The 26614-nt window shown below is 39.3% G+C and overlaps 1 protein-coding gene across 5 annotated transcripts in view; it reads left to right on the top strand.

Annotated features, from left to right (window-relative positions):
- Nucleotides 1-26614, top strand: part of HIBCH (3-hydroxyisobutyryl-CoA hydrolase) — a 119754-nt gene that overhangs the window by 72536 nt on the left and 20604 nt on the right. For all 5 annotated transcript variants that reach the window (XM_047085973.1, XM_047085972.1, XM_047085969.1 and 2 more), the window contains 5 exons: nucleotides 1104-1182; nucleotides 15315-15460; nucleotides 17771-17857; nucleotides 22742-22800; nucleotides 23485-23566. In XM_047085973.1, the coding sequence (XP_046941929.1) occupies nucleotides 1104-1182; nucleotides 15315-15460; nucleotides 17771-17857; nucleotides 22742-22800; nucleotides 23485-23566 (453 nt within the window). The remainder of the gene's footprint in view (nucleotides 1-1103; nucleotides 1183-15314; nucleotides 15461-17770; nucleotides 17858-22741; nucleotides 22801-23484; nucleotides 23567-26614) is intronic.

The raw sequence follows: 26614 nt of genomic DNA on the forward strand, positions 1-26614 counted from the left end.
AGAATTATATTCACTTCCGTGTTTATTTGCATGGTTTTCTAAAATTTAAAATTAGCATACAGAACATAAAATTTATAAGAAATTGCATGTGTTTTTGAGTGTTTTCTTAAAACTGAGTATGAAAACACTTCAAAGAGTTGAAGAAATTGTAATGAAAGATTAGAAGAACCAGATAGAGGTGAGGTCCTTTCTGTTTAGTTAATGCTTATAGAACTCTTAAGTGCCTGGCATTGTTCCACATACTTTATATGTTTTAACTCCTTTAATACTGTGGTGATGAAGAGTACACTGGTTAAAAAGAACCAAGAATGAGAAGAACTAAAACAATCTAACAGAAATTCTGAATAATGTAAAAAGAACACAACATAGGAAATGTGTATAGTGTGAGCACTGACATGAACTGGATGCTTAGTCATTACACGTGTACCTCTTATTTCATTGTATTCAAATATGTTTTTTCAAATATGTTTATTCAAAGATGACTATTAAGTTTGCCCTTTTCAGTGACATTCAACAAATCAGAGACTTTCAGCCAGATCTTATTTTCTAAAACTTGTGTTCAGTAATCATTTTTTAGAAGTTGTATAGTTGGCCGTTAAATGTTGTATCTGATAAAAACAGTGTTGCCAATATTCTGAAATACACAATAAATGAAACCATGAAATAGGTGAATGAATAAAATGTGTTAATATTCTATTTAAAGCTATTGAAATTAGCTAGAATAACTTGGTTGTGCTCCTCTGATGAATGGTCCCGCCAACAGCAGCACTCAGTGGTTCTGGGAAGAGTCACTGTTCTGTAATGCTGTATCTGATTTGAAATGAGAGGGAATGGGGGAAGAGGGCATGAAACATAGCAAAAAATACTGATTGAAAACAAATCTATTCCACATATCACGGCTACCAATATGTTTTTTGTCCAGTAAGTTCTCCTGAAATTATGTGTTTCAGGGTTTTCCTCCAGTATATCCCCTAAAAGAAATTCTTGTGAAATATAATTTACTTGGTTTAAAATGTTTGTGTGTATATGAGTCTATGTTTGTTTGTTTGTTTGTTTGTTTGTTTTTCAGCATTTTAAAACAACTTTTTGCCTTATTTTCCTAGGGAGTTGGTGTCTCAGTTCATGGGCAATTCCGAGTGGCTACTGAGAAGTCTCTCTTTGCAATGCCAGAAACAGCAATCGGTAAAAACCTCCAAATTTTTCATAATCATTTTTAGAATTATCTTTTGATATGTTTCAGATTACACTGTTGTTAAAGGAATTGATGGAATCTTGTTGAGATAACAGCAATGAAAGAGCTCTTTAAGAACTTAGAATAGGAAGACACCTGGAAGTTGTATTAGCTCAGTAATTGTATCTGAAAACATGCAAGCAAGAATATTTAATTGGCAGCACTAACAAATTGTAGTTAATTTTAGGTAAAGTATTACTAGGGGAAAATAGTCTTATATTCACATCTATGATCCTTTTTGAAATTTTTGTATATGGTATGAAATCTAGATAGAAGGTCTAGGTCAAGTTTTATTATTTTACCTATAGACATGTAGTCATTCACACACTGCATTTGAAGAAAGCTATTGTTTCTCCACTGATGGCTTCTATATCTTTATATATATTCTATTGATGCCAACCCCACCCTGCCTTTTTCTTTTCTTTTTTTTTTTTTTTTTAATTTGGGAGAGAGAGCACATGTGCATGTGAGCAGGGGTGGGGGAGAGGGTATTGTAAACAGGCTCCATGCTCAGCTCAGAGCCCGACTCGGGGCTGAATCCCACGACCCTGGGATCATGACCTGAGCCAAAATCAAGAGCTGACACCCAACCAACTGAACCACCCAGGTGCCCCTACACTGTCTTGATTGTTGTTGCTTTATAAAGAAGTTAGGTAGTGATAACTGACTAAGCCATCCAGTCACCCCAACTTTTGCTTTTTTTTAAATTATAATGTCTTGGCTTGGGTCTCTTTGGGTTCATCTTGTTTGGGATTCTTTGATTCTTGGACCTGGATGTCTGTTTCTTTCCCCAGGTTAGGGAAGTTTTCAGCCATCAATTCCTCAAATAAGTTTTCTGCTCCTTTCTCTCTCTCTTCTCCTTCTGGGGCCCCTATAATGTGAATATTTGTATACTTGATATTTTCCTAGAAGTCTCTAAATCCACCCTCATTTTTTAAAATTCTTCTTTCTTGGGGCGCCTGAGTGGCTCAGTCGGTTAAGCACCCAACTTCGGTTCACATCATGATCTCACGGTTCATGAGTTCGAGCCCTGCCTCGGGCTCTGTGCTGACAGCTAGGAGCCTGGAGCCTGCTTCGGATTCTGTGTCTACCTCTCTCTATCTATCCCTCCCCTACTCGTGCTCTCTCTCTCTTTCTCAAAAATAAACATTAAAATTTTTTTTAAATATATGTAAAAAAATAAAATTCTTTTTTCTTTTTGCTGTTTTGATTAGGTAGTTTCTACTCTGCCAGATGCTGACCTGTTCTTCTATATCATTTCAGTTATTCTTCAGCTTTGGTTCCTATATTTTCTAACTCTGTGTTGAAGTTTGTTCATTCTTGAGTTCAGTGAGTGTCTTTATGACCATTACTTTGAACTCTTTATCAGGTAAATTACTTATCTCTGTTTCATTAAGGTCCCCCCTCCCCCACCCCAGGATTTTATCTTCTTTTGTCTGGAACATACTCCTGTGTCTCCTCCTCTTGTTTGTGTGTGTGTGTGTGTGTGTGTGTGTGTGTGTCCGTCCTGTGAATTAGAATAGCTACCTCCCTCTTTTAGTCTTAAAGAAGTGGCCATGAGTTAGGAGCATCCTCTGTGTAGACTGGTATGTCTGGCAGCTTTGGCTGGTTGGAGTGGAGCAGACATGGGCCAGGAGTATGCTGCTCTGGGGTTACCTTGGCAGGACAGCTGGGGCTGTGGTGGGCACCTTCAGGGGACAGCTGGAATTGTTGTGGGCTAGGAACCTGGGACTTGCTAGGGCAGCCCTACTAAGTTGACTAGAGTGCCTGGACCCTGCTCCCATCTGCACTATGAAGCTGGAGGGGGCATATAAAATGTGGTGCTTGCTGGCACCTCTGACCCCAGAGAGTTCCAGCAGTTCCCTGCCTATTTGGTGGATGCCTTAGGGTTACTAGTGGATTAGCAGCTATGTTTTGTTTTGTATTGTTTTGTTTTGTTTTGCTGTGCCCAGTATTGGCAAGTCTATGCAGGGGCCCCTCCGTGACATCCCTTCTTTCGTCAAGTTATCACATTGGGAGTGGTGTTCCTGTGGTTACTATGTCTCTGTCTCTCCTACTCTTATGTATGTGGTTCCCCCTATCATTTTTTGTGCAGAAGCTGTTCAATCAGTTCTCGGTTCTTTTTCTGCAAGAATTGCTCTATATTTAGATTTAGATCTGGTATGTCTGTGGAAGAAGGCAAATTCAGGCTCTTCCTAAGCCACCATCTTGAACTGCCATCTGAAATACAATTGATTCTATACTGACTTTGTGTTCTGCAAACTTGCTAAACTCATTATTTCTAGTAGAATTTTTTTTTTGTAGGCTGTATTAGATTTAAAAAAAAATTTTTTTTTAACGTTTATTTATTTTTGAGACAGAGACAGAGCATGAACAGGGGAGGGTCAGAGAGAGGGAGACACAGAATCTGAAACAGGCTCCAGGCTGTGAGCTGTCAGCACAGAGCCCAACGCGGGGCTCAAACTCACAGACCACGAGATCATGACCTGAGCTGAAGTCGGCTGCTTAACCGACTGAGCCACCCAGGTGCCCCTGTATTAGATTTTTTGTATAAATAATTATACCATTTACAAATAAAGTCAGTTTTACGTTTTCCTTTCCAATCTGGATAGTATTTATTTACTTATTTGTTTTTTGCACTGTATAGAACCTCCAATACAATGTTGAATAGACATGTTGAGTGTGGGTATTCCTGCCTTGTTCTTGGTCTTAGGGAAAACATCCAGTCCTTCAAGTAGGAGGTTAGGTATAAGTTTTTCATTAGGTGCCCTTTATCAGGTGTCCTTTATCAGCAATTCCTAAATTGCTGAGGGTTTTTATTAGGAATGGATTTTGGATCTCTAAAGCCAAAACTTTTTCTGCATTAATTGAGATGATTATTGATTTTTCCTTTTTAGTTTGTTAGTGGTGAATTACTTTGATTGGTTTTTCATTAAACTAACCCTGCATCACTAGGATAAATCTCAGTCTCATATGATGTGTTATACTTTTTATACGTTTTTAGGTTTGGTATACTAAAATTTTATTTGGAATTTTTACATCTCTGTTCATGAAAGACATTGGTCTGTGATTTTCGTGTAATGTCCTTGTTTTGTTTTGGTATGAGGGTAATGCTGGCCTCATTTTCTCAAAGAGTTTATGTAGAATTAGTATAATTTTTTTCTATCTTTGGTAGAATTCATCAGTGAAGTCATTAAGGCCTGAATTTTTCTCTGTGAGAAGATTTTTGACTGCAGTTTCAAAGTATTTAATAGATGTAGGGCTATTCAGATTATCTATTTCTTGCAAAAGCTTTAGTACAGTGGATCTTGTAAGGAATTTGTCCAGTTTATGAGCATAAAGTTTTTTATAACATTCCCTTACCTTTTTAGTATTTTGTAGACTTTATAGTGCTTGATATTAGTAATTTGTGTCTTCTCATTTTTTTTCTGATCATTCTAATTAGAGGTTTATTTATTGGTCTCAGAAATCATCTTTTTTATTTCATTTTCTATTTTCTTGTTTTCTGATCTTTTTCTATTTTCTTTCTTTTACTCCTTTGGGTTTCATCTCTTCTTTCTCTAATCTCCTAAGGTGAAAGCTGAAGCCAGCGATTTGACTCCTGGGATACAATTGTATTCTATTCTGATTTTTAAATTTCAGTACTTTAAAGATGTTGTTGCATTGCTGTCTTGTTTATGTTTCCCATGAGAAATCTGCTTTCCTCATCTTTGTTCCTCTGTAAGTGTGCTTTTATTATCTCTGGCTGTTCTTAAGATTTTCTACTTATCATTTGTTTGGGGCTAAATGATTATAATGTGCTGTGGTGTATTTTTCATCTTATGCTTGTGTTTCTTGAGCTTAGATTTATAGTTTTTGTTGAATTTTCCAAAGTTGACATTATTTCTTCAAGTATTTTTCTTTCCCCCACTCCCTTTACAGGAACTCCATTTAAACTTATATTAAACTCATTAACGTATTGTTTACTTTGAAAGCTTTTCATTTTTTCATTTAAATAGTTTCTATTCCTGTGTCTTCAAGTTCACTAATCTTTTACTAAGTGTAATTTGCTTTAATTCCCATTCAGATATTTTTCTATTCATACATTCATCTTGGTTTTTATCTCTGTGAGTATCATTTATGTCTTTTTTATATCTTCTGTTTCTACTTAACTTTTTGAACCTATAAGATATACTTATTCTGTGTTAATGTTCTTGTTTGCTAATTCTTATGTTTATTATGTCAATTCTGTGTCAATTTTGATTGTTTTATCACCTCATTATTGGGAGTATTTTCCTGCTTTTTTAAATGCCTTGCAATTTTCTTTAAGTTTATTTATATTGAGAGAGAGAGAGAAAGCACACGTGCATGCCAGGGGAGGGGCAGAGAGAGGGGGAGAGAGAGAATCCCAAGTGGAGCCCTATTTGGGACTCAAACTCATGAACTGTGAGATCATGACTTGGACCAAAACCAAGAGTCGACTGCTTAACCATTTGAGTTACCTAGGCACCCCAATGTCTTGTATTTTTTTTATTGGATTCTTGACATTAAAAAAATTTTTTTAATGTTTATTTTTGAGAGAGAGAGCATGGGTAGGAGAGGGGCAGAGAGGGAGGGAGACACAGAATCTGAAGCAGGCTTCAGGCTCTGAGCTGTTAGCAAAGAGCCCAACACAGAGCTTGAACTCGGGAATGGTGAGATCATGACCTGAGCTGAAGTTGGACACTCAACCGACTGAGCCACCCAGATGCCCCTGACTACTTTACTTTATAACCACTGTTCTTATTTCACAGATGAAATATTTTCTTCTTATCTGAACCATAATTGTTAACAATTAGTCTTTCTTCCATTCCTTCCTCAGTGCTGACTTTTCCAACCCCCTTCTCTCTCCCTTTTGTCTTTGCATAAAGCGTTTCCCTCCCTTCTGTGCTTCTGCCATTTTATCTCCCCCAATTCACATACAGGCACCTCAATCCTGCCAAGCTGTCTCCCTCCAACTGTGGAGATCCTTCTGCCACTCTGCAGATCCACTTCCTGGGTGTTCCAAGTGATCTGACCTTAGTACAGCTGTGACGGAGGGATGAGGAAAATCCCGGTCACTCCACTTCTCCACCATAACTCCCTTTGTCTGATTTACATTTTAATACCATCATTCTACTTTAAGGATAATGGTTTATAGGGTTACAAGAGCAGTAGCAAGGAGACTTGTTAGGAGGTCATTATATTAATCTAGAGCTATGCTGTATAATATTATAGCTACTGGCCGCATATGGCTATTTAAATATAAATTAAATTAAAATAAATTTAATTCATTAGTCACACCAGCCACATTTCAAGTGTTTAATAGCCACATTCTGTCTAGTGCCTACCATATTGGATAGCATAGATTATAGAACATTTTCATCATCACAGAAAATTCTTTTGGATAGCACAGGTCTAGAAGAGTGTGATTTTGGCTTGGGGTAGTATGGAACTATATGTTGGAATAAAATAGATTTGAAAAATGTTTTGGAGTAAACTGGCTTACTCATGTGATGAATCAGGAATAATTCCAAGGTGTTTAGCTTGTGTGACTGGATGGATGAGGCTGATTAGGGAAGGAGCCATGTAGTTAGAGGGTTTTGGGAATCATATTGTGTTTTTGCCATGTTATATTTGAGGTGCTTATTATCCATGTGCTTATGTCTAGAATGCAGATCTAAAGAGTTTCCTATTCAAGGGAAAAGGCATAAGTTAGATATATAGATTTGGAAGCGTATTGGTCTGTTAGGGCTGCAGTAACAATACTACAGACTGGTGATGTAAACAACATTTACTTTTCACAGTTCTGGAGGCTGAAAGTCTAAGACCAAGGTATTGGAAGGTTTGGTTTCACCTGAGGCTTCTCTCCCTGGCTTCTGGATAGCTGCCGTCTTGCTGTGTCCTCACATGGCCTTTCCTGTGTGTCTGTGCTTCTAGTGCTGTTGTCTTCTTCTTATAAAGATCAGTTGTACTGGATTAGGGCCTAGCATTATAACCTCATTTAACTTTATCTTTTTAGAGGGCCTATATCCAAATTGTCACATGGTGGGGGGGGGGGTCAAGTCTTCAGTTTAAAAATTTTGTGGGGGACACAGTTCAGTCCATAACAGGGACTTAAGAGCATACAGATGTTATCTAGAGCCAAAAGTGCTGAGGAAATATGTGTGTAGGGAGGTAGGGATAGCCTAAGGTCAAGCCTAGGCATAGCAGCATGTAGAGGTCAAGCAAGGGAAGTGGACCCGGCAGTAGGGGATGGAAAGAAGCAGCCACTGAGGTAGGGGCAAAAAGAGAGAATGTGTTACCCTGGAGCAGAGGAAAGTACTTCAGGACAAAGTATTTTTTCACTTGTGAAGAGTGCTGCTGAGGCTGTGGGGAAGGTCGTATATGGTGTAGAATGTATGTAGAGTATAGAATGTTGGGGAACTGAAAGAAGAACAGAGGCTGGAATGTAGTGAGTGAGTATAGTAAGAGATGTATTTGAAAAAGTGGTTGGGGGCCTTGAAGACTTTGAAAGTGTTAGTTTTTTTTTTTTTTTTTTATATATATGAAATTTATTGACAAATTGGTTTCCATACAACACCCAGTGCTCATCCCAAAAGGTGCCCTCCTCAATACCCATCACCCACCCTCCCCTCCCTCCCACCCCCCATCAACCCTCAGTTTGTTCTCAGTTTTTTTTTCTTTTTTTTTTTTTATATATATGAAATTTATTGACATATTGGTTTCCATACAACACCCAGTGCTCATCCCAAAAGGTGCCCTCCTCAATACCCATCACCCACCCTCCCCTCCCTCCCACCCCCCATCAATCCTCAGTTTGTTCTCAGTTTTTTTTTTATATATATGAAATTTATTGACATATTGGTTTCCATACAACACCCAGTGCTCATCCCAAAAGGTGCCCTCCTCAATACCCATCACCCACCCTCCCCTCCCTCCCACCCCCCATCAACCCTCAGTTTGTTCTCAGTTTTTAACAGTCTCTTATGCTTTGGCTCTCTCCCACTCTAACCTCTTTTTTTTTTTTTCCTTCCCCTCCCCCATGGGTTTCTGTTAAGTTTCTCAGGATCCACATAAGAGTGAAAACATATGGTATCTGTCTTTCTCTGTATGGCTTATTTCACTTAGCATAACACTCTCCAGTTCCATCCACGTTGCTACAAAGGGCCATATTTCATTTTTTCTCATTGCCACGTAGTATTCCACTGTGTATATAAACCACAATTTCTTTATCCATTCATCAGTTGATGGACATTTAGGCTCTTTCCATAATTTGGCTATTGTTGACAGTGCTGCTATGAACATTGGGGTACAAGTGCCCCTATGCATAGTACTCCTGTATCCCTTGGATAAATTCCTAGCAGTGCTATTGCTGGGTCATAGGGTAGGTCTATTTTTAATTTTCTGAGGAACCTCCACACTGCTTTCCAGAGCGGCTGCACCAATTTGCATTCCCACCAACAGTGCAAGAGGGTTCCTGTTTCTCCACATCCTCTCCAGCATCTATAGTCTCCTGATTTGTTCATTTTGGCCACTCTGACTGGCGTGAGGTGATACCTGAGTGTGGTTTTGATTTGTATTTCCCTGATAAGGAGCGACGCTGAACATCTTTTCATGTGCCTGTTGGCCATCTGGATGTCTTCTTTAGAGAAGTGTCTATTCATGTTTTCTGCCCATTTCTTCACTGGGTTATTTGTTTTTCGGGTGTGGAGTTTGGTGAGCTCTTTATAGATTTTAGATACTAGCCCTTTGTCCGATATGTCATTTGCAAATATCTTTTCCCATTCCGTTGGTTGCCTTTTAGTTTTGTTGGTTGTTTCCTTTGCTGTGCAGAAGCTTTTTATCTTCATAAGGTCCCAGTAATTCACTTTTGCTTTTAATTCCCTTGCCTTTGGGGATGTGTCGAGTAAGAGATTGCTACGGCTGAGGTCAGAGAGGTCTTTTCCTGCTTTCTCCTCTAAGGTTTTGATGGTTTCCTGTCTCACATTTAGGTCCTTTATCCATTTTGAGTTTATTTTTGTAAATGGTGTGAGAAAGTGGTCTAGTTTCAACCTTCTGCATGTTGCTGTCCAGTTCTCCCAGCACCATTTGTTAAAGAGGCTGTCTTTTTTCCATTGGATGTTTTTTCCTCCTTTGTCAAAGATGAGTTGGCCATACGTTTGTGGGTCTAGTTCTGGGGTTTCTATTCTATTCCATTGGTCTGTGTGTCTGTTTTTGTGCCAATACCATGCTGTCTTGATGATTACAGCTTTGTAGTAGAGGCTAAAGTCTGGGATTGTGATGCCTCCTGCTTTGGTCTTCTTCTTCAAAATTCCTTTGGCTATTCGGGGCCTTTTGTGGTTCCATATGAATTTTAGGATTGCTTGTTCTAGCTTCGAGAAGAATGCTGGTGCAATTTTGATTGGGATTGCATTGAATGTGTAGATAGCTTTGGGTAGTATTGACATTTTGACAATATTTATTTTTCCAATCCATGAGCAGGGAATGTCTTTCCATTTCTTTAAATCTTCTTCAATTACCTTCATAAGCTTTCTATAGTTTTCAGCATACAGATCCTTTACATCTTTGGTTAGATTTATTCCTAGGTATTTTATGCTTCTTGGTGCAATTGTGAATGGGATCATTTTCTTTATTTGTCTTTCTGTTGCTTCATTGTTAGTGTATAAGAATGCAACTGATTTCTGTACATTGATTTTGTATCCTGCAACTTTGCTGAATTCATGTATCAGTTCTAGCAGACTTTTGGTGGAGTCTATCGGATTTTCCATGTATAATATCATGTCATCTGCAAAAAGCGAAAGCTTGACTTCATCTTTGCCAATTATGATGCCTTTGATTTCCTTTTGTTGTCTGATTGCTGACGCTAGAACTTCCAGCACTATGTTAAACAACAGCGGTGAGAGTGGGCATCCCTGTCGTGTTCCTGATCTCAGGGAAAAAGCTCTCAGTTTTTCCCCGTTGAGGATGATGTTAGCTGTGGGCTTTTCATAAATGGCTTTTATGATCTTTAAGTATGTTCCTTCTATCCCGACTTTCTCAAGGGTTTTTATTAAGAAAGGGTGCTGGATTTTGTCAAAGGCCTTTTCTGCATCGATTGACAGGATCATATGGTTCTTCTCTTTTTTTTTGTTAATGTGATGTATCACGTTGATTGATTTGCGAATGTTGAACCAGCCCTGCATCCCAGGAATGAATCCCACTTGATCATGGTGAATGATTCTTTTTATATGCTGTTGAATTCGATTTGCTAGTATCTTATTGAGAATTTTTGCATCCATATTCATCAGGGATATTGGCCTGTAGTTCTCTTTTTTTACTGGGTCTCTGTCTGGTTTAGGAATCAAAGTAATACTGGCTTCATAGAATGAGTCTGGAAGTTTTCCTTCCCTTTCTATTTCTTGGAATAGCTTGAGAAGGATAGGTATTATCTCTGCTTTAAATGTCTGGTAGAACTCCCCTGGGAAGCCATCTGGTCCTGGACTCTTATTTGTTGGGAGATTTTTGATAACCGATTCAATTTCTTCGCTGGCTATGGGTCTGTTCAAGCTTTCTATTTCCTCCTGATTGAGTTTTGGAAGAGTGTGGGTGTTCAGGAACTTGTCCATTTCTTCCAGGTTGTCCAATTTGTTGGCATATAATTTTTCATAGTATTCCCTGATAATTGTTTGTATCTCTGAGGGATTGGTTGTAATAATTCCATTTTCATTCATGATTTTATCTATTTGGGTCATCTCCCTTTTCTTTTTGAGAAGCCTGGCTAGAGGTTTGTCAATTTTGTTTATTTTTTCAAAAAACCAACTCTTGGTTTCGTTGATCTGCTCTACAGTTTTTTTAGATTCTATATTGTTTATTTCTGCTCTGATCTTTATTATTTCTCTTCTTCTGCTGGGTTTAGGCTGGCTTTGCTGTTCTGCTTCTATTTCCTTTAGGTGTGCTGTTAGATTTTGTATTTGGGATTTTTCTTGTTTCTTGAGATAGGCCTGGATTGCAATGTATTTTCCTCTCAGGACTGCCTTCGCTGCGTCCCAAAGCGTTTGGATTGTTGTATTTTCATTTTCGTTTGTTTCCATAGCCTGGTTGACCCACTCATTCGTTAGTAGGGTGTTCTTTAACCTCCATGCTTTTGGAGGTTTTCCAGACTTTTTCCTGTGGTTGATTTCAAGCTTCATAGCATTGTGGTCTGAAAGTATGCATGGTATGATTTCAATTCTTGTAAACTTATGAAGGGCTGTTTTGTGACCCAGTATATGATCTATCTTGGAGAATGTTCCATGTGCACTCGAGAAGAAAGTATATTCTGTTGCTTTGGGATGCAGAGTTCTAAATATACCTGTCAAGTCCATCTGATCCAATGTCTCATTCAGGGCCCTTGTTTCTTTATTGACCTTGTGTCTAGATGATCTATCCATTTCTGTAAGTGGGGTGTTAAAGTCCCCTGCAATTACCACATTCTTATCAATAAGGTTGCTTATGTTTATGAGTAATTGTTTTATATATTTGGGGGCTCCGGTATTCAGCGCATAGACATTTATAATTGTTAGCTCTTCCTGATGGATAGACCCTGTAACTATTATATAATGTCCTTCTTCATCTCTTGTTACAGTCTTTAACTTAAAGTCTAGTTTGTCTGATATAAGTATGGCTACTCCAGCTTTCTTTTGGCTTCCAGTAGCATGATAAATAGTTCTCCATCCTCTCACTCTGAATCTAAAGGTGTCCTCAGGTCTAAAATGAGTCTCTTGTAGACAGCAAATAGATGGGTCTTGTTTTTTTATCCATTCTGATACCCTATGTCTTTTGGTTGGCGCATTTAATCCATTTACATTCAGTGTTATTATAGAAAGATACGGGTTTAGAGTCATTGTGATGTCTGCATGTTTTATGCTTGTAGTGATGTCTCTGGTACTTTGTCTCACAGGGTCCCCCTTAGGATCTCTTGTAGGGCTGGTTTAGTGGTGACAAATTCCTTCAGTTTTTGTTTGTTTGGGAAGACCTTTATCTCTCCTTCTATTCTAAATGACAGACTTGCTGGGTAAAGGATTCTCGGCTGCATATTTTTTCTGTCTAGCACACTGAAAATCTCGTGCCAATTCTTTCTGGCCTGCCAAGTTTCAAAAGAGAGATCGGTCACGAGTCTTATAGGTCTCCCTTTATATGTGAGGGCACGTTTACCCCTTGCTGCTTTCAGAATTTTCTCTTTATCCTTGTATTTTGCCAGTTTCACTATGATATGTCGTGCAGAAGATCGATTCAAGTTACGTCTGAAGGGAGTTCTCTGTGCCTCTTGGATTTCAATGCCTTTTTCCTTCCCCAGTTCAGGGAAGTTCTCAGCTATTATTTCTTCAAGTACCCCTTCAGCACCTTTCCCTCTCTCTTCCTCCTCTGGGATACCAATTATGCGTATATTATTTCTTTTTAGTGTATCACTTAGTTCTCTAATTTTCCCCTCCTACTCCTGGATTTTTTTATCTCTCTTTTTCTCAGCTTCCTCTTTTTCCATAACTTTATCTTCTAGTTCACCTATTCTCTCCTCTGCCTCTTCCATCCGAGCCGTGGTGGTTTCCATTTTGTTTTGCATTTCATTTAAAGCGTTTTTCAGCTCCTCGTGACTGTTCCTTAGTCCCTTGATCTCTGTAGCAAGAGATTCTCTGCTGTCCTCTATACTGTTTTCAAGCCCAGCGATTAATTTTATGACTATTATTCTAAATTCACTTTCTGTTATATTATTTAAATCCTTTTTGATCAGCTCATTAGCTGTTGTTATTTCCTGGAGATTCTTCTGAGGGGAATTCTTCCGCTTGGTCATTTTGGATAGTTCCTGGCATGGTGAGGGCCTGCAGGGCACTTCCCCTGTGCTGTGGTGTACAACTGGAGTTGGTGGGTGGAGCCGCAGTCTGACCTGATGTCTGCCCCCAGCCCACCGCTGGGGCCACAGTCAGACTGGTGTGTGCCTTCTCTTCCCCTCTCCTAGGGGCGGGATTCACTGTGGGGTGGCGTGGCCTGTCTGGGCTACTTGCACACTGCCAGGCTTGTGGTGCTGGGGATCTGGCGTATTAGCTGGGGTGGGTAAGCAAGGTGCACAGGGGCAGGAGGGGCAGGCTTAGCTTGCTTCTCCTTAGGTGATCCACTTCAGGAGGGGCCCTGTGGCAGCCGGAGGGAGTCAGATCCGCTGCCGGAGGTTTGGCTCCGCAGAAGCGCAGAGTTGGGTGTTTGCGCGGAGCAAGCAAGTTCCCTGGCAGGAACTGGTTCTCTTTGGGATTTTGGCTGGGGGATGGGCGGGGGAGATGGCGCTGGCGAGCCCCTTTGTTCCCCACCAAACTGAGCTCTGCTGTCCGGGTGCTCAGCAGCTCTCCCTCCCTTTGTCCTTCAGCCTTTCTGCTTTCCGAGCAGAGCTGTTAACTTATGACCTCCCAGACACTAAGTCGTGCTTGCTGTCGGAACACAGTCCGTCAGGCCCCTCCACTTTTGCAAGCCAGACTCGGGGGCTCTGCTTGGCCGGCGAGCCGCCCTCCGCCCCGGCTCCCTCCCGCCAGTCCGTGGAGCGCGCACCGCCTCGCCGCCCTTCCTACCCTCTTCCGTGGGCCTCTCGTCTGCGCTTGGCTCCGGCGACTCTGTTCTGCTATTCCTCTGGTGGTTTTCTGGGTTATTTAGGCAGGTGTAGGTGGAATCTAAGTGATCAGCAGGACGCGCAGTGAGCCCAGCGTCCTCCTACGCCGCCATCTTCCTTCCGAAAGTGTTAGTTTTAATCTAAGAGGGATAGACTTTCTGGAAGAGTTATGGAAGAGTTTTAAGCAGTAGAAGGCAAAACATGATCAAGATTTGTGTAATTAAAAAGATCACTCTGTTGGGGTGCCTGGGTGTTAGTTGGGCATCTGACTTCAGCTCAGGTCATGATCTCACAGTTGTGGGTTCGGGCCCCACATCAGGCTCTGTGCTGACAGCTCAGAGCCTGGAGCCTGTGTCAGATTCTGTGTCTCCTTATCTCTCTGCCCCTTCCCTGATTGCACTCTGTCTGTCTTTCTCTCTCTCTTTCTCTCTCTCTCTCTCAAAAATAAATAAACATTAAAAAATTTAAAAAAAATCACTCTGGCCATTCATTGTAGGAAGAACTTTCTGGAGGAGGAATCAATAGGTCATAGTCACTGGTGGGTGCTAAAGGGGTGGTTATGAGAAGAAGGTGTCCAGGCTGGATGGCTGTGTGCTTGCTTTATTGAGGTGAGTGATATTGGAAGGGAGATGATGGCAGTTGGGGGAACTCATGAATTCCCTTTTAGACCTTTTTTATTTGAGATGCTAAGAGATATTTAGAGTAGAATGGTAATTCTTTCAAGTCTAAGAACTTTTTTGTCAAGTAGAATTGGGAAGAATTTGAATGCCTGTGTTCTAGTCTCAACTTGAATAAATGAAGCAATCTTAGAATAGATACATGGATTATAAAACAAGAGGGTCACAGTTTTAAGGAGCTCTTAAATACCAAAAAGTACTGGCAAATATTTGCATATGCTACTTTCAGTCATTTTTAATAAGGAATTTTTAATAAGGGAATTAAAAAAAGATGGCTAAGAAAAGAGTTAATGCAAGTGATTTTGTTAGGTGTAAACTTGTTCTTCGTAGGACTAAAGGTTATGGCATCACTTTAAATATCTTGAATATTATATCATTGACTAATGGAATAGACTATGACTTAAATGATAATGAATTTTCACATAATATTGGATTATGCATATTTTTTCTTTGCTTATCATTTGGAAAGAAAGTATTCTTTCGGTTTTTACTGTTTCAGAGATGATCAAAAATCGGAAACTTTAGGTAGTATTTATTGAGTACTACTTATATATAGAAAATTATGCTGTCAAATACTTTGACTTGTATGGCAGTAAGATGTGAAAATTTTGAAAAAAACCTCAAGTTAGCACAATTTAATAGCAAGTCTTTTGTGATTTTGATTGCATTGGATAGTACTTAGTTTAGTAATATTTTTAGTATAGATTCAAATTCCGGAGAGAGATGGCCATCTGATCTCAAAGAGTTACATTCTTTTTTTTCATTTGAGTCGATATCTCTTTCCATTATTTTATTACAGGACTCTTCCCTGATGTGGGTGGAGGTTATTTCTTGCCACGACTTCAAGGAAAACTTGGTTACTTCCTTGCATTAACAGGATTCAGACTGAAAGGAAGAGATGTGTATGCAGCAGGAATTGCGACACATTTTGTGGATTCTGAAAAGGTAATTGCTTGGATGATTGCATTTTGTGTTGTTAGAATAATTCCTATTGTACATGGAGGCATTATGAGTGGTTGAGATCACAGGCTTTTGGTTAGACATGGGTCTGAATCCAGGATCTGCCGCTTAAAGCTGTGTGACCTTTGAGACAGTATTTAAGCTCTCCAATCATGTTTCCTTATGTGCAAAATGGAGAGAATTATGTCTGGATTCAGGGCTGTTTTGTCTGACACCGTCAGTGCCTAATTTTTAATGAATATTTACACTTTGGTCAAAAAAACTCCACACCTTCTTTAAGAAAACCTAAGATATAAAGATTTAAATTTATATATAAAAAGATAGGCTTTTATAAAAACATTTTTGAAAGGTTTTCTCAATTGTGAGTTTCCTTACCAGTGCATTTAAGGGTTCCATTTGTAAAATAGTCTTAAAAACTTTTCTAAAGGGTATCTGTTGCAAGGGACACATGTTGCTTATCTGTCTCTTCTTTTTAACAATGTGGCCAATTTTCTTAGCACAGTATAGCATAGTGGCAAAGAACTGCAGACAGACAGCTTGAGTTTAAATCCTAGGTTGAGGGGCTCCTGGGTGGCGCAGTCGGTTAAGCGTCCGACTTCAGCCGGGTCACGATCTCGCGGTCCGGGAGTTCGAGCCCCGCGTCGGGCTCTGGGCTGATGGCTCGGAGCCTGGAGCCTGTTTCCGATTCTGTGTCTCCCTCTCTCTCTGCCCCTCCCCCGTTCATGCTCTGTCTCTCTCTGTCCCAAAAATAAATAAAAGTTGAAAAAAAAAAAAAATAAATCCTAGGTTGAATTTAGCTTCTTTATCACCCAGTTTTCTCATTTCCAAATGGGGATGGCAGTTTCTACCATAGTAGTTAAATCTCTTTGTGGTAAATGTAAGAGAAAATCCAATTCAATGTGGTTTTGCCTCAGAATTCCCAGTAAGAGATTTGGGATTTACTCTGCTTCAACTGGCTTAGCTCACTCTCATTGAACTGGCTTATATCACCCTTGAACCCGAAAGTGGGTTAGCCTGTATCAACTAGCCCACCTTGCTAATGTGCTCCATTAATGTGTTCCATTTCTGGAACTATGGGGTGAACTTAGCTTTCCAGGATGCACATAGGTCTCTAAATGAATATCTGATCTTGAAGGAGATGTTTTGGGATAGGAGAAGGAATATTATAAAAAAGTACAAAGTACAGGGGCATCTGGGTGGCTCAGTCGGTTGAGTGTCCAACTTTGGCTCAGGTCATGATCTCGCGGTCCGTGAGTTTGAGCCCTGCATCGGGCTCTGTGCTGACAGCTCAGAGCCTGGAGTGCGCTTCGGATTCTGTGTCTCCCTCTCTCTCTGCCCCTAACCCACTCGCATTCTGTCTCTGTCTCTCTCAAAAATAAATAAACATTAAGAAAAAAATATATAAAGTACACAAAGTTGAAAATTGTTTCCTGTACACTGTTAGGAGGGCCTTCTATCACATTTGCTTGAAGTTTCAGATCTTTCTCCATGTTTTGGGCATCCAAAGTCACATTGAGTAGGGGGCGGTCCCATTCTTCTCTTTAGGTGTAATAGGAAGCAAACATAGGAGTCCATTATCTCTTCTGGAGGGACAATCTTGAATAGAGCGGAATTTAGTTAAGGATGGGAGACAGTGCTAATGCACAACCTATTCCCTTCTCTGTCATACAGAGAAAGTACTCAGTGGATTGAAAGGAGGGAAAACTTACTTATAAGAAGGGACTGGAAGTTTTCCCACAGAGGTTGCAGTTCAGCTAAGCCTTAAGATGAGTTTTGTCAGGAAAGGCATTCTGGATAGAGAAAATATGTAATGAGCAAGCTCATGGGCAGGAAAGCATTTGGTATGTTTTGGAAACAATGAAAAGTCCCATTTGTTGAGCTTAGAACAGGTATGTGAGGGATATAGATGGAGAGTTAAGTGTGGCTGTATGGTATAGCTGTGCATTGACTATAGTAGCCATTAGTCACATGTGGCAATTTTAGTTAAAATTTGTAATTCAGATCTTTGGTTGCAATACTACATTTCAAGTGTCTAATAGCCAGAGAGAAACAAAGATGAATGTCTCTCTTTCTCCTCTTTATTTTCTTCCATCTGTATCCAATTCCTTGCAAGGTATGTGCTGTGTGGGAATGTGTGTGCATTCAACTTCAGAGAAAGTTTCCTTCACTGATTCAGCTGAAGAGAGCACATCATAATTTTAAGACAAGTATTTTTAAAAAGAATATAAGGTTTCTAAAAAAAAAAAAGTCTGTTTCTTTTGGGTTTCAAGTGTTTTTTTTTTTTTCCTCTTTTAGTTGGGCATGTTAGAAGAAGATTTGATAGCCCTAAAATCACCTTCAAAAGAAAATATTGCGGATGTCTTAGAAGCTTACCATACAAAGGTAATCTTTCAGTATTCTAACTTCAGATATTAATTCATGGGGAAGAGGGAGTGATTGAACAATTAGCAGTTGGTGGATATAAATATGCTGAGATTAATTTTCTTTAAAGCTTGATGGAAGGATCACTGCTTCACAATTGTTAGGATAGTCATCTGAGAAGACGACTTCTTTGCTGCACAACTGCACAGCTTATCTTCTCATTGCTGGTGAATATAAGTGCATAACCTTGTGATTGGCCCTTGCAAGGGCTTTTTACAGTACACTGTGACATGTCTGTAATGGATGGTTCAGTGTTGACCCTGTTGAGCTGCTAAAGTGAAACTCTGGTACATATCTAAATATAATAATAAAATATATTGCAGTGTCACTTGTAATTCCTTACTTATGTTATTTAACTTTCTTTTAAGAGCCAAAACTCTCTAAAAATGTTATATGACTTTTTATTAAACTTGATGGGTTGAATACATGCTCCCTTCTAAAACCCCACTTAATTGTAATGAAGGAATAAAAAAGGTGCAAATCCACAAAGAACAGAAAAGGAGAAAGTGGCAGGCATGAGATATCAATATTTTGGAAGGCTGAAAGCAGAAGGATGAGGGCAGCTACTTTAAATTTATTTATTTATAGGGGCGCCTGGGTGGCGCAGTCGGTTAAGCGTCCGACTTCAGCCAGGTCACGATCTCGCGGTCCGTGAGTTCGAGCCCCGCGTCAGGCTCTGGGCTGATGGCTCAGAGCCTGGAGCCTGTTTCCGCTTCTGTGTCTCCCTCTCTCTCTGCCCCTCCCCCGTTCATGCTCTGTCTCTCTCTGTCCCAAAAATAAATAAACATTGAAAAAAAAATTTTTTTTAAATTTATTTATTTATTTATTTATTTATTTATTTATTTATTTATTTATTTAACATTTATTTATTTTTGAGACAGAGAACGTGGACGGGGGAGGGGCAGAGAGAGAGGGAGACACAGAATCTGAAACAGGCTCCAGGCTCTGAGCTGTCAGGACAGAGCCCGATGCGGGGCTCGAACTCACGAACCGCAAGATCATGACCTGAGCCGAAGTTGGAGGCTTAACTGACTGAGCCACCCAGGTGCCCCTAGGGGGCAGCTACTTTAGATTTGAGAACACTGAAGTCTTATCTTTCAGTGGGGGAAGGCAGTAAGAAGCAAGCCAGTTCTTGCTGTGTATGCTCTGTAAGGTACCAGGGTCCTCTGAAGACTGGGGTGTGGAGATGGACAGAAAAAACAAGAGGATCCCTTCAAATTTTTATAAGGAGCAGTTAGGCCTCCAGAAGTCTTCCTCCTGTAGCTGCAACTAACCTTTCATAGCCTGACTGAAGAGTGGAAATTTACTCCTTAGATCAAATCAAACAGACCTTGCTGACTGAGGGAAAGGAGCAGGTTCTTCCAAAAAAAAAAAAAAAAAAAAAAAAAAAGAGGCGTAACATAGTGAATAGGAATACCCCTAGCCTCTTCTTCTAGTTAGCTTCCAGACTATTAAATATCCTCTATCTTAGTTTGGGCAGCTATAATAAAAACACCATTAAGTTTGATGGCTTAAACAATAGAAACTTATTTCTCACAGTTCTGGAGGCTGGAAATTCCAAGATTTGGTGTCAGTTAAATTCTTGGTGAGGACACTCTTCCTGGTTTGCAGATGACCTCCTTCTTGCTGTGTCCTTACACAGCAAAGTGAACTCTCTCAGGTCTCTTCTTATAAGGATGCTAATCCCATCATGAGGGCTCCACCCTCTTGACCTAATTATCTCCCAAAGGCACCATCTCCAAATACCATCACTTTGGGGATTAAAGTTTCAGCATGAATTTTGGGGTGACACGAACATTCGGTCAATGGCACCATCCCACTTCCAAGCAGTACATTTGAAGAAAAAGAAAAAAAACTATAGATGTTGCCACTTGAGGACTGTCCCCACCGCCCCCCCCCTCCGCCTCCAGGAAACATCCAGGTCTTTGCCTGATATCTGTAATGCTTCCGACAATTGATAATCCTATAACTACGATTGACTTTACACATAAAGCTATTTAATTGTAATACTTCACACTAAAATTTTTTATGCTAAGTGTAAAAACAAAGAAGGCACTTGAAACAAGCAGACAATGCAGGGAGGAGAAAGAGAAAGAGGGAGGAAGGAAAGGAAGAAAAACTATAACTGTTAAAACTTTTATGGTTCTGATAAGAGGAAAATATTTCATCTGTGAAATAAGAACAGAAGTTATAAAGTAAAGTATGCAGGGACATCTGGGTGTCTCAGTTGGTTGAGCAGGTCATGATCTTGTGGTTTGAGAGTTCGAGCCCCGCATTAGGCTCTGTGCTGACAGCTCAGAGCCTGGGGCCTGCTTCAGATTCTTTGTCTCCCACTCTCTGCCGCTCCCCCACTCATGATCTGTCTCTCTCTCTCTCTCAAAAATAAAAATTAAAAATAAAAGCAATAAAATAAAGTAGTCAAAGAATAAAAGAGAAGTGTGATTAACAAAAGGGAAAAACCCCACAACAGATTAGATTAAAATTGAAGGTGGAAGAAAACTGTAACAAGACAGAAAGGTTAATAACATGGAAAATGAAGAGAAAGGAAGATTAGAGGTATTATTCCAGGAGGTCTAATATCTTATTATTAGGAATTCATAACAGAGAAGTGAGAGGGGAGGAAATCTTTAGAAAAATAGTATAAGAATTTTATCCAGAACTCAAGAACATGAATATGGATTCACAGAGCCCCTGAATGTTCAGTGCTATGACTGAACACAGAGCACATGAGGATTTCACCAGATTTTTGTCAAAGCATTTGACAGTCTCTCATGTTGGGTAAATATAGCATGAATTATAGTGTGTGGGAGTTGAAGGGCCTTATCAAACAGTTCTGTTAAATTTGAGGGTATTAGTCTATAAATAAAGTCATGTTGGCCTTTTTCAGTTTTTTAGAATTTTTCTCAGTGAATTGGATGAGACTGTTGACAGCATTTTGATCAAATTGACTTGAAACTAAGAAAAAAATTAGGTGAAAGAATGTGGATTAAAAAATCACTCCCTGTGTTTTCCTTTACTCTCCCACTACTACCACACTCATAACACTTTTGACACCAAATGTGTGTGCACACATCAAGCAATTCTCTGCAACACCAGATGGATGTCCAGTAGTCAGTTTTAATCCTAATGCTGTCTACCTGGAGTTAGCATCAGATACCACACCCTAATGTCTCAGTCCTACAAAACCGACCCCATTTCAGATGCCAGTCACAAGTCCCAACTTGTCACTTCTGACTGGTTGGCCATAAATTGGGGTTCTCATGACCCCTTCCTTGGGTTTGATAATTTGCCAGAATTTCTCATAGAACTCAGGGAAACAGTGTTTTTGGTTTATTATAAAGGATACAGTAAAAGATATGAATGAATAGTCCAGTAAATGGTACACAGGGCAAGGTCTTAGAAGGGTCTCAAGCCCAGGAGCTTCTGTCCCAGTGAGGTTGGGGTGTACCACTCTGCCCACTTGGAGATGTGTTCATTAACCTGGAAGCTCTCCATCCTATTGGATTTTTATGGAGGCTTTATTACGTAGTCACTGTTGATTAAACTATTGGCCATTGGTGACTGAACTCAGTCCACAACCTCTTTCCCCTCACTGGAGATGGAGGGAAGTGGGGAGGTGGTACTAGTGTGGGGGAGGGACTTTCAGTCTCACCCTCTAATCACTGGTTGGTTTCCCTGGAAGTCAGCCCTTTCTTTTCCAAAAGTCCCCTCATTAACTTGAACTCTAGTGTGGTCGGAAGGGGCTTGTTATGAATAACACAAAAGACCCATTTCACCTTTATTTTAGGAACCCAGGACAAAAGACCAAATACTACAAAACGATGCCCTGTTTAGAGAAATTCCAAGGTTTGGGGGAGCTAAGAGCCAGCAACAAAGAACAAATGTATGGGCAAAGACTAAATATGTATTTTTTATATTTTTTTAAGATTTTATTTTTAAGTAATCTCTACCTCCAAGTTAGGGCTCAAACCCACAACTCCAAAATCAAAAGAGTCACATGCTCTACTGACTGAGCCAGCTGGTTGCCCTTGTATTTCTTATTTTAAATCACAGGATCACAATAGAGATAAGTGAAAATTTTGAATTTCCATCCAAAGTACCAAATTTATAAAGTATAGCACGGGAGAAATGTAGCCTACAATGGGACTGGTTTAAAAAAAAATAGCAGCATAATAGAACTGCCTGAAAACTAACTCAGGCTTAGTCTTATTAGTAAAAGTGTTGTACCCAGAACAAACAAGGATATGTGGAGCCCTGCTATACTTTGCTATGACCCAGTCATACCTGTAGCTAATGTAGAAGGACTGGACCTGGTTTGTGAGGGAACACAAAACTGTTCTGTGTGAGAAGAGAGGTGGAAGTAGGATTAACTAGCACTATAAACAGGAAAGGACTAGTTTGGTCCAGAATAAAAAAAAAAAAAAATCCTAATTGTTCAATCATTTGTGAGTTCCTTCCTGAGGTACTGTTTTCTGTCCCTGGAGGTCAGCGCTACAGAGATAACAGTCATGTTGTAGGAATTTCCATACCAAATGGAAATTTGGACAGGATGATTTCTCAGGTCCCTTAAAATGCTTAATTCATTGACATATTTTAATGATGTAGCATATATAATGAATTCTACATAAAAATACAAGAACATATTTTGCCTTTCACACTTTTAAGGCCTACTCTGGAAAAATACAGTCTGGATTTTCAGTTATTTATGAGCTTGTTGGATATAATTTGACTGAAAGTGATAATTTGACTCAAAGTGTATTATTAAATTTGATGACATTTTAAAGGATTTTTAGAAGATTTGGGTTACTTCAAGTTAATTATGAGATTTTTTTTTTCCCCAAACAGTCCAAGATTGATCAAGACAAGTCTTTTATACTTGAGGAACACATGGACAAAATAAACAGGTACTTAAAGAGAGGTCTTAGTATATTCTTTTGGAAGGACTGTATTAAATTGAATTTGCTAACATTATTACATTGTGTTTGGAAATGCACTGAATTCTGAGATTAGATAGCATAGTGCTTTTATTTTCACTTTTTAAAGTAGCTTCTTGCTTACTCTTTCAGAGGGATTAAATCCATATACTTTATCATGCTGATTCATTTTAGTGCAAAACATCTTTTTTTATGGGAAAGAGGCTAGAAAATAACAATTGAATTATCTTTTATTTTTGTAAAGTCATTTTTTACAGAGTTCTTATGAAGCTGATCAGCCAAGAATTTTTTTGTGCAGTGATTTGAGAGATTGACAGATTGGCTTAAGGAACATAAGAGGAGGAAAATTACTGGAAAATAAGACATCTACCTCTAATTTTAGAAGCATCAGTTTTTCACAGTTACAATATTTATTTACATATAATAGAGCAAGAAAGCAAAAAAAAGAAAAATTTGGCTTTGTGTTGAATTAATGAAAGCAGACTGCAAACACCCAGAGAAGCAGTGTTTTATTTCATCATCCTGTAAAGTATCTTGGAAATTTTTTCATTATTGAAATGCAGTTTGGGGAAAGCCTGTGTTTATATTCATTGCTATTTTGGAAAGAAGAAATTGCTTGCAGATTGGTGAAATCATGTGTTTCCTTTTTTATAGTTGCTTCTCAGCCAATACTGTGGAACAGATTATTGAAAATTTACAGCAAGATGGTTCATCTTTTGCCTTAGAACAGTTGAAGGTAATATATGGATCATTTCTGCTCTGAGTGTGGTGGATTTTGTGATAGGGAAACCTCCTTGAAGGGCCTCAGAGCTCCATGGTGGTGACACTGCACAGTTTTTTGTTTTTTGTTTTTTTCCTGAGCTCATTTGAGCCTCAGAAAGCAATTTCACAAAACCTTTATCTATACCCAAGTGTCTTGTCTACCTGCTGGATGTTTATAGCAAAGCTGAGCTGTTTTTAGGTCCTGTGACTGTAACAGAGACTTCAGTAAGCATGCTTCATCTCCCTGTAGTCCTCCTTGTCCTGGGGAGAAACATTTAAGGACATTTTTATTAGAAAGGCTGGGTCATTGGAGAATAGTCTTCTTATAATATATTGCAATTTGTGCCTTTAATCTATATATTCTATTTAATATGCAGCAGATCAATATATGGTCTTTCTAAGCAACAGTGATAAAAATAAAAAAAAAATGATCCTTTTCAAACTAGTAAGAGGCCCCATCCATAGCCATAGCTGAATTTTAAGCCGTGTTCGTCAGTGTTAGGCACACTTTGATCTTTCTACAAGGTGACTCAACAGGTAACAGCAGAAGAAAAGCTGTTTTTGTATAAAGGAGTGCACACTGGATACTGATGTGCTTGGAACTACAATATAATTATGAAACTTGGAATATTTCAGACTTCTACATAAAGAAAAGAAAAAAAGTGTTTCCTTATACTTTCTTTTTCTTTTTTCTAATTCAAATCTTAGTTAATATACAGTGCAATATTGGTTTCAGGAATAGAATTCAGTAATTCATTACTTACTTATAACACCCAGTGCTCATCACAAGTGCTGTCCTTAGTACCCATCACCCATCTGGCCCATCTCCCACCCACCTCCCTCCCTCCATCAACTCTGTTTGTTCTCTATCGTTAAGAGTCTCTTATGATTTGATTCCCTCTTTTCTCCTCCCTGTCTTCCCATATATTCACCTGTTTTGTTTCTTAAATTCCACATATGAATGAAATTATGGTATTTGGCTTTGCTGATTGACTTAGTTTGCTTAGTATAATACATTCTAGCTCCATTCATGTCATTACAAATGGCAAGATTTCATTCTTTTTGATGCCTGATACTCCTGTGTGTGTGTGTGTGTGTGTGTGTGTGTGTGTGTGTATACACCACATCTTTTTTATCCACTCATCAGTTGATGGACATGTGGGCTCTCTCCATAGTTTGGCTATTGTTGATAATGCTGCTATAAACATCAGGGTGCATGTACCCCTTTCAATCTGTATTTTTGTATACTTCAGGTGAATACCTAGTGCAATTGCTGGATCATAGGGTAATTCTATTTTTAACTATTTGAGGAACCTCCATACTGTTCTCCAGAGTGGCTGTACCAGTTTGTGTTCCCATCAACAGTGCAAGAGGGTTCCTCTTTCACTGCATCCTTACTAACACCTGTTGTCTCTTGTGTTAATTTTAGCCACTCTGACAGGTGCCAGGTGGTATCTCATTGTGGTTTTGATTTGTATTTCCCTGATAATGAGTGATGTTCAGCATCTTTTCATGTGTCTGTTGGCCATCTGGATATCTTCTTTGGAAAAATGTTTATTCATGACGTCTGCCCATTTCTTTACTGGTTGGTTGTTTTTTGGGTGTTGAATTTGATAAGTTCTTTATAGATTTTGGATACTAACCCTTTATCATATATGTCATTTACAAATATCTTTTCCCATTGTGTAGGCTGTCTTTGAGTTTTGTTGATTGTCTCCTTCTCTGTGCAGAGAAGATCTTTTTTTAAAAATTTTTTTTTCAACGTTTATTTATTTTTTTGGGACAGAGAGAGACAGAGCATGAACAGGGGAGGGGCAGAGAGAGAGGGAGACACAGAATCAGAAACAGGCTCCAGGCTCTGAGCCATCAGCCCAGAGCCTGACGCAGGGCTCGAACTCACGGACCGCGAGATCGTGACCTGGCTGAAGTCAGACGCTTAACCGACTGCGCCACCCAGGCGCCCCTGTGCAGAGAAGATCTTGATGAGGTCCCAGTAGTTCATGTTTGCTTTTGTTTCCCTTGCCTTTGGCAACATGTGCACTAAAAAGTTGCTCTAGCAGAGGTTAAAGAGGTTGCTACCTGTGTTCTACTGTAGGATTTTGATGGCTTCCTGTCTCACATTTAGCTCTTTCATACATTTTGAATGTGTCTGGTGTAAGAAAGTGTTCCAATTTTTCTGCATGTTGCCATCCAGTTTTCCCAACACCATTTGTTGAGACCTTGTTTCCATTGGATAGTCTTTCCTGCTTTGTCAAAGATTTGTTGACCATATAGTTGTGGGTCAATTTCTGGGTTGTCTATTCTGTTCCATTGGTCTATATGTCTGTTTTTGTGCCAATACCATACTGTCTTGATGACCTCAGCTTTGTAATAGAGCTTGAAATCCAGACTTGTGATTCCTCCAGTTTTGTTTTTCTTTTTCAGGATTGCTTTGGCTATTTGGGGTCTGTTGTGGTTCTGTACAAATTTTAGGATTGTTTTAGCTCTGCGAAGAATGCTGGTGATATTTTGATAGGGATTCCATTAAGTGTATAGATTGCTTTGGGCAGTATAGACATTTCAACAATGTTTGTTCTTCCAATCCATGAGCAAGGAATGTTTTTCCATTTCATTGTGTCCTCTTCAACTTCTTTCATGTCTTCTGTAGTTTTCAGAATACAGATCTTTTACCTCTTTAATTAGGTTTATTCCTAGGTATCTTATTGTTTTTGGTGCGATTATAAATGGAATCAATTCCTTGATATCTTTTTCTGCTGCTTCATTATTGTTCGAAATGCACCAGATTTCTGAACGTTGTTTTTATATTCTGCGACTTTGCTGAATTCATGCATTAGTTGTAGCAATTCTTTGGTGGAGTCTTTTGGGTTTTCCACATAGAGTATCGTGTCGTCTGCAAATACTGAAAGTTTGACTTTTTCCTTGCCAATTTGTATGCCCTTTATTTCTTTTTGTTGCCTGACTGCTAAGGCTAAGACTTCTAGTCTTAAATAGTAGTGGTGAGAGTGGGCATCTTTATTTTGTT

The sequence above is a fragment of the Lynx rufus genome, unplaced genomic scaffold (genome assembly GCF_022079265.1).
Source record: "Lynx rufus isolate CCGP_SWC_20201006 ecotype Redwood Valley unplaced genomic scaffold, mLynRuf1.p SCAF_2, whole genome shotgun sequence".
In the NCBI taxonomy this organism is placed as follows: domain Eukaryota; kingdom Metazoa; phylum Chordata; class Mammalia; order Carnivora; family Felidae; genus Lynx; species Lynx rufus.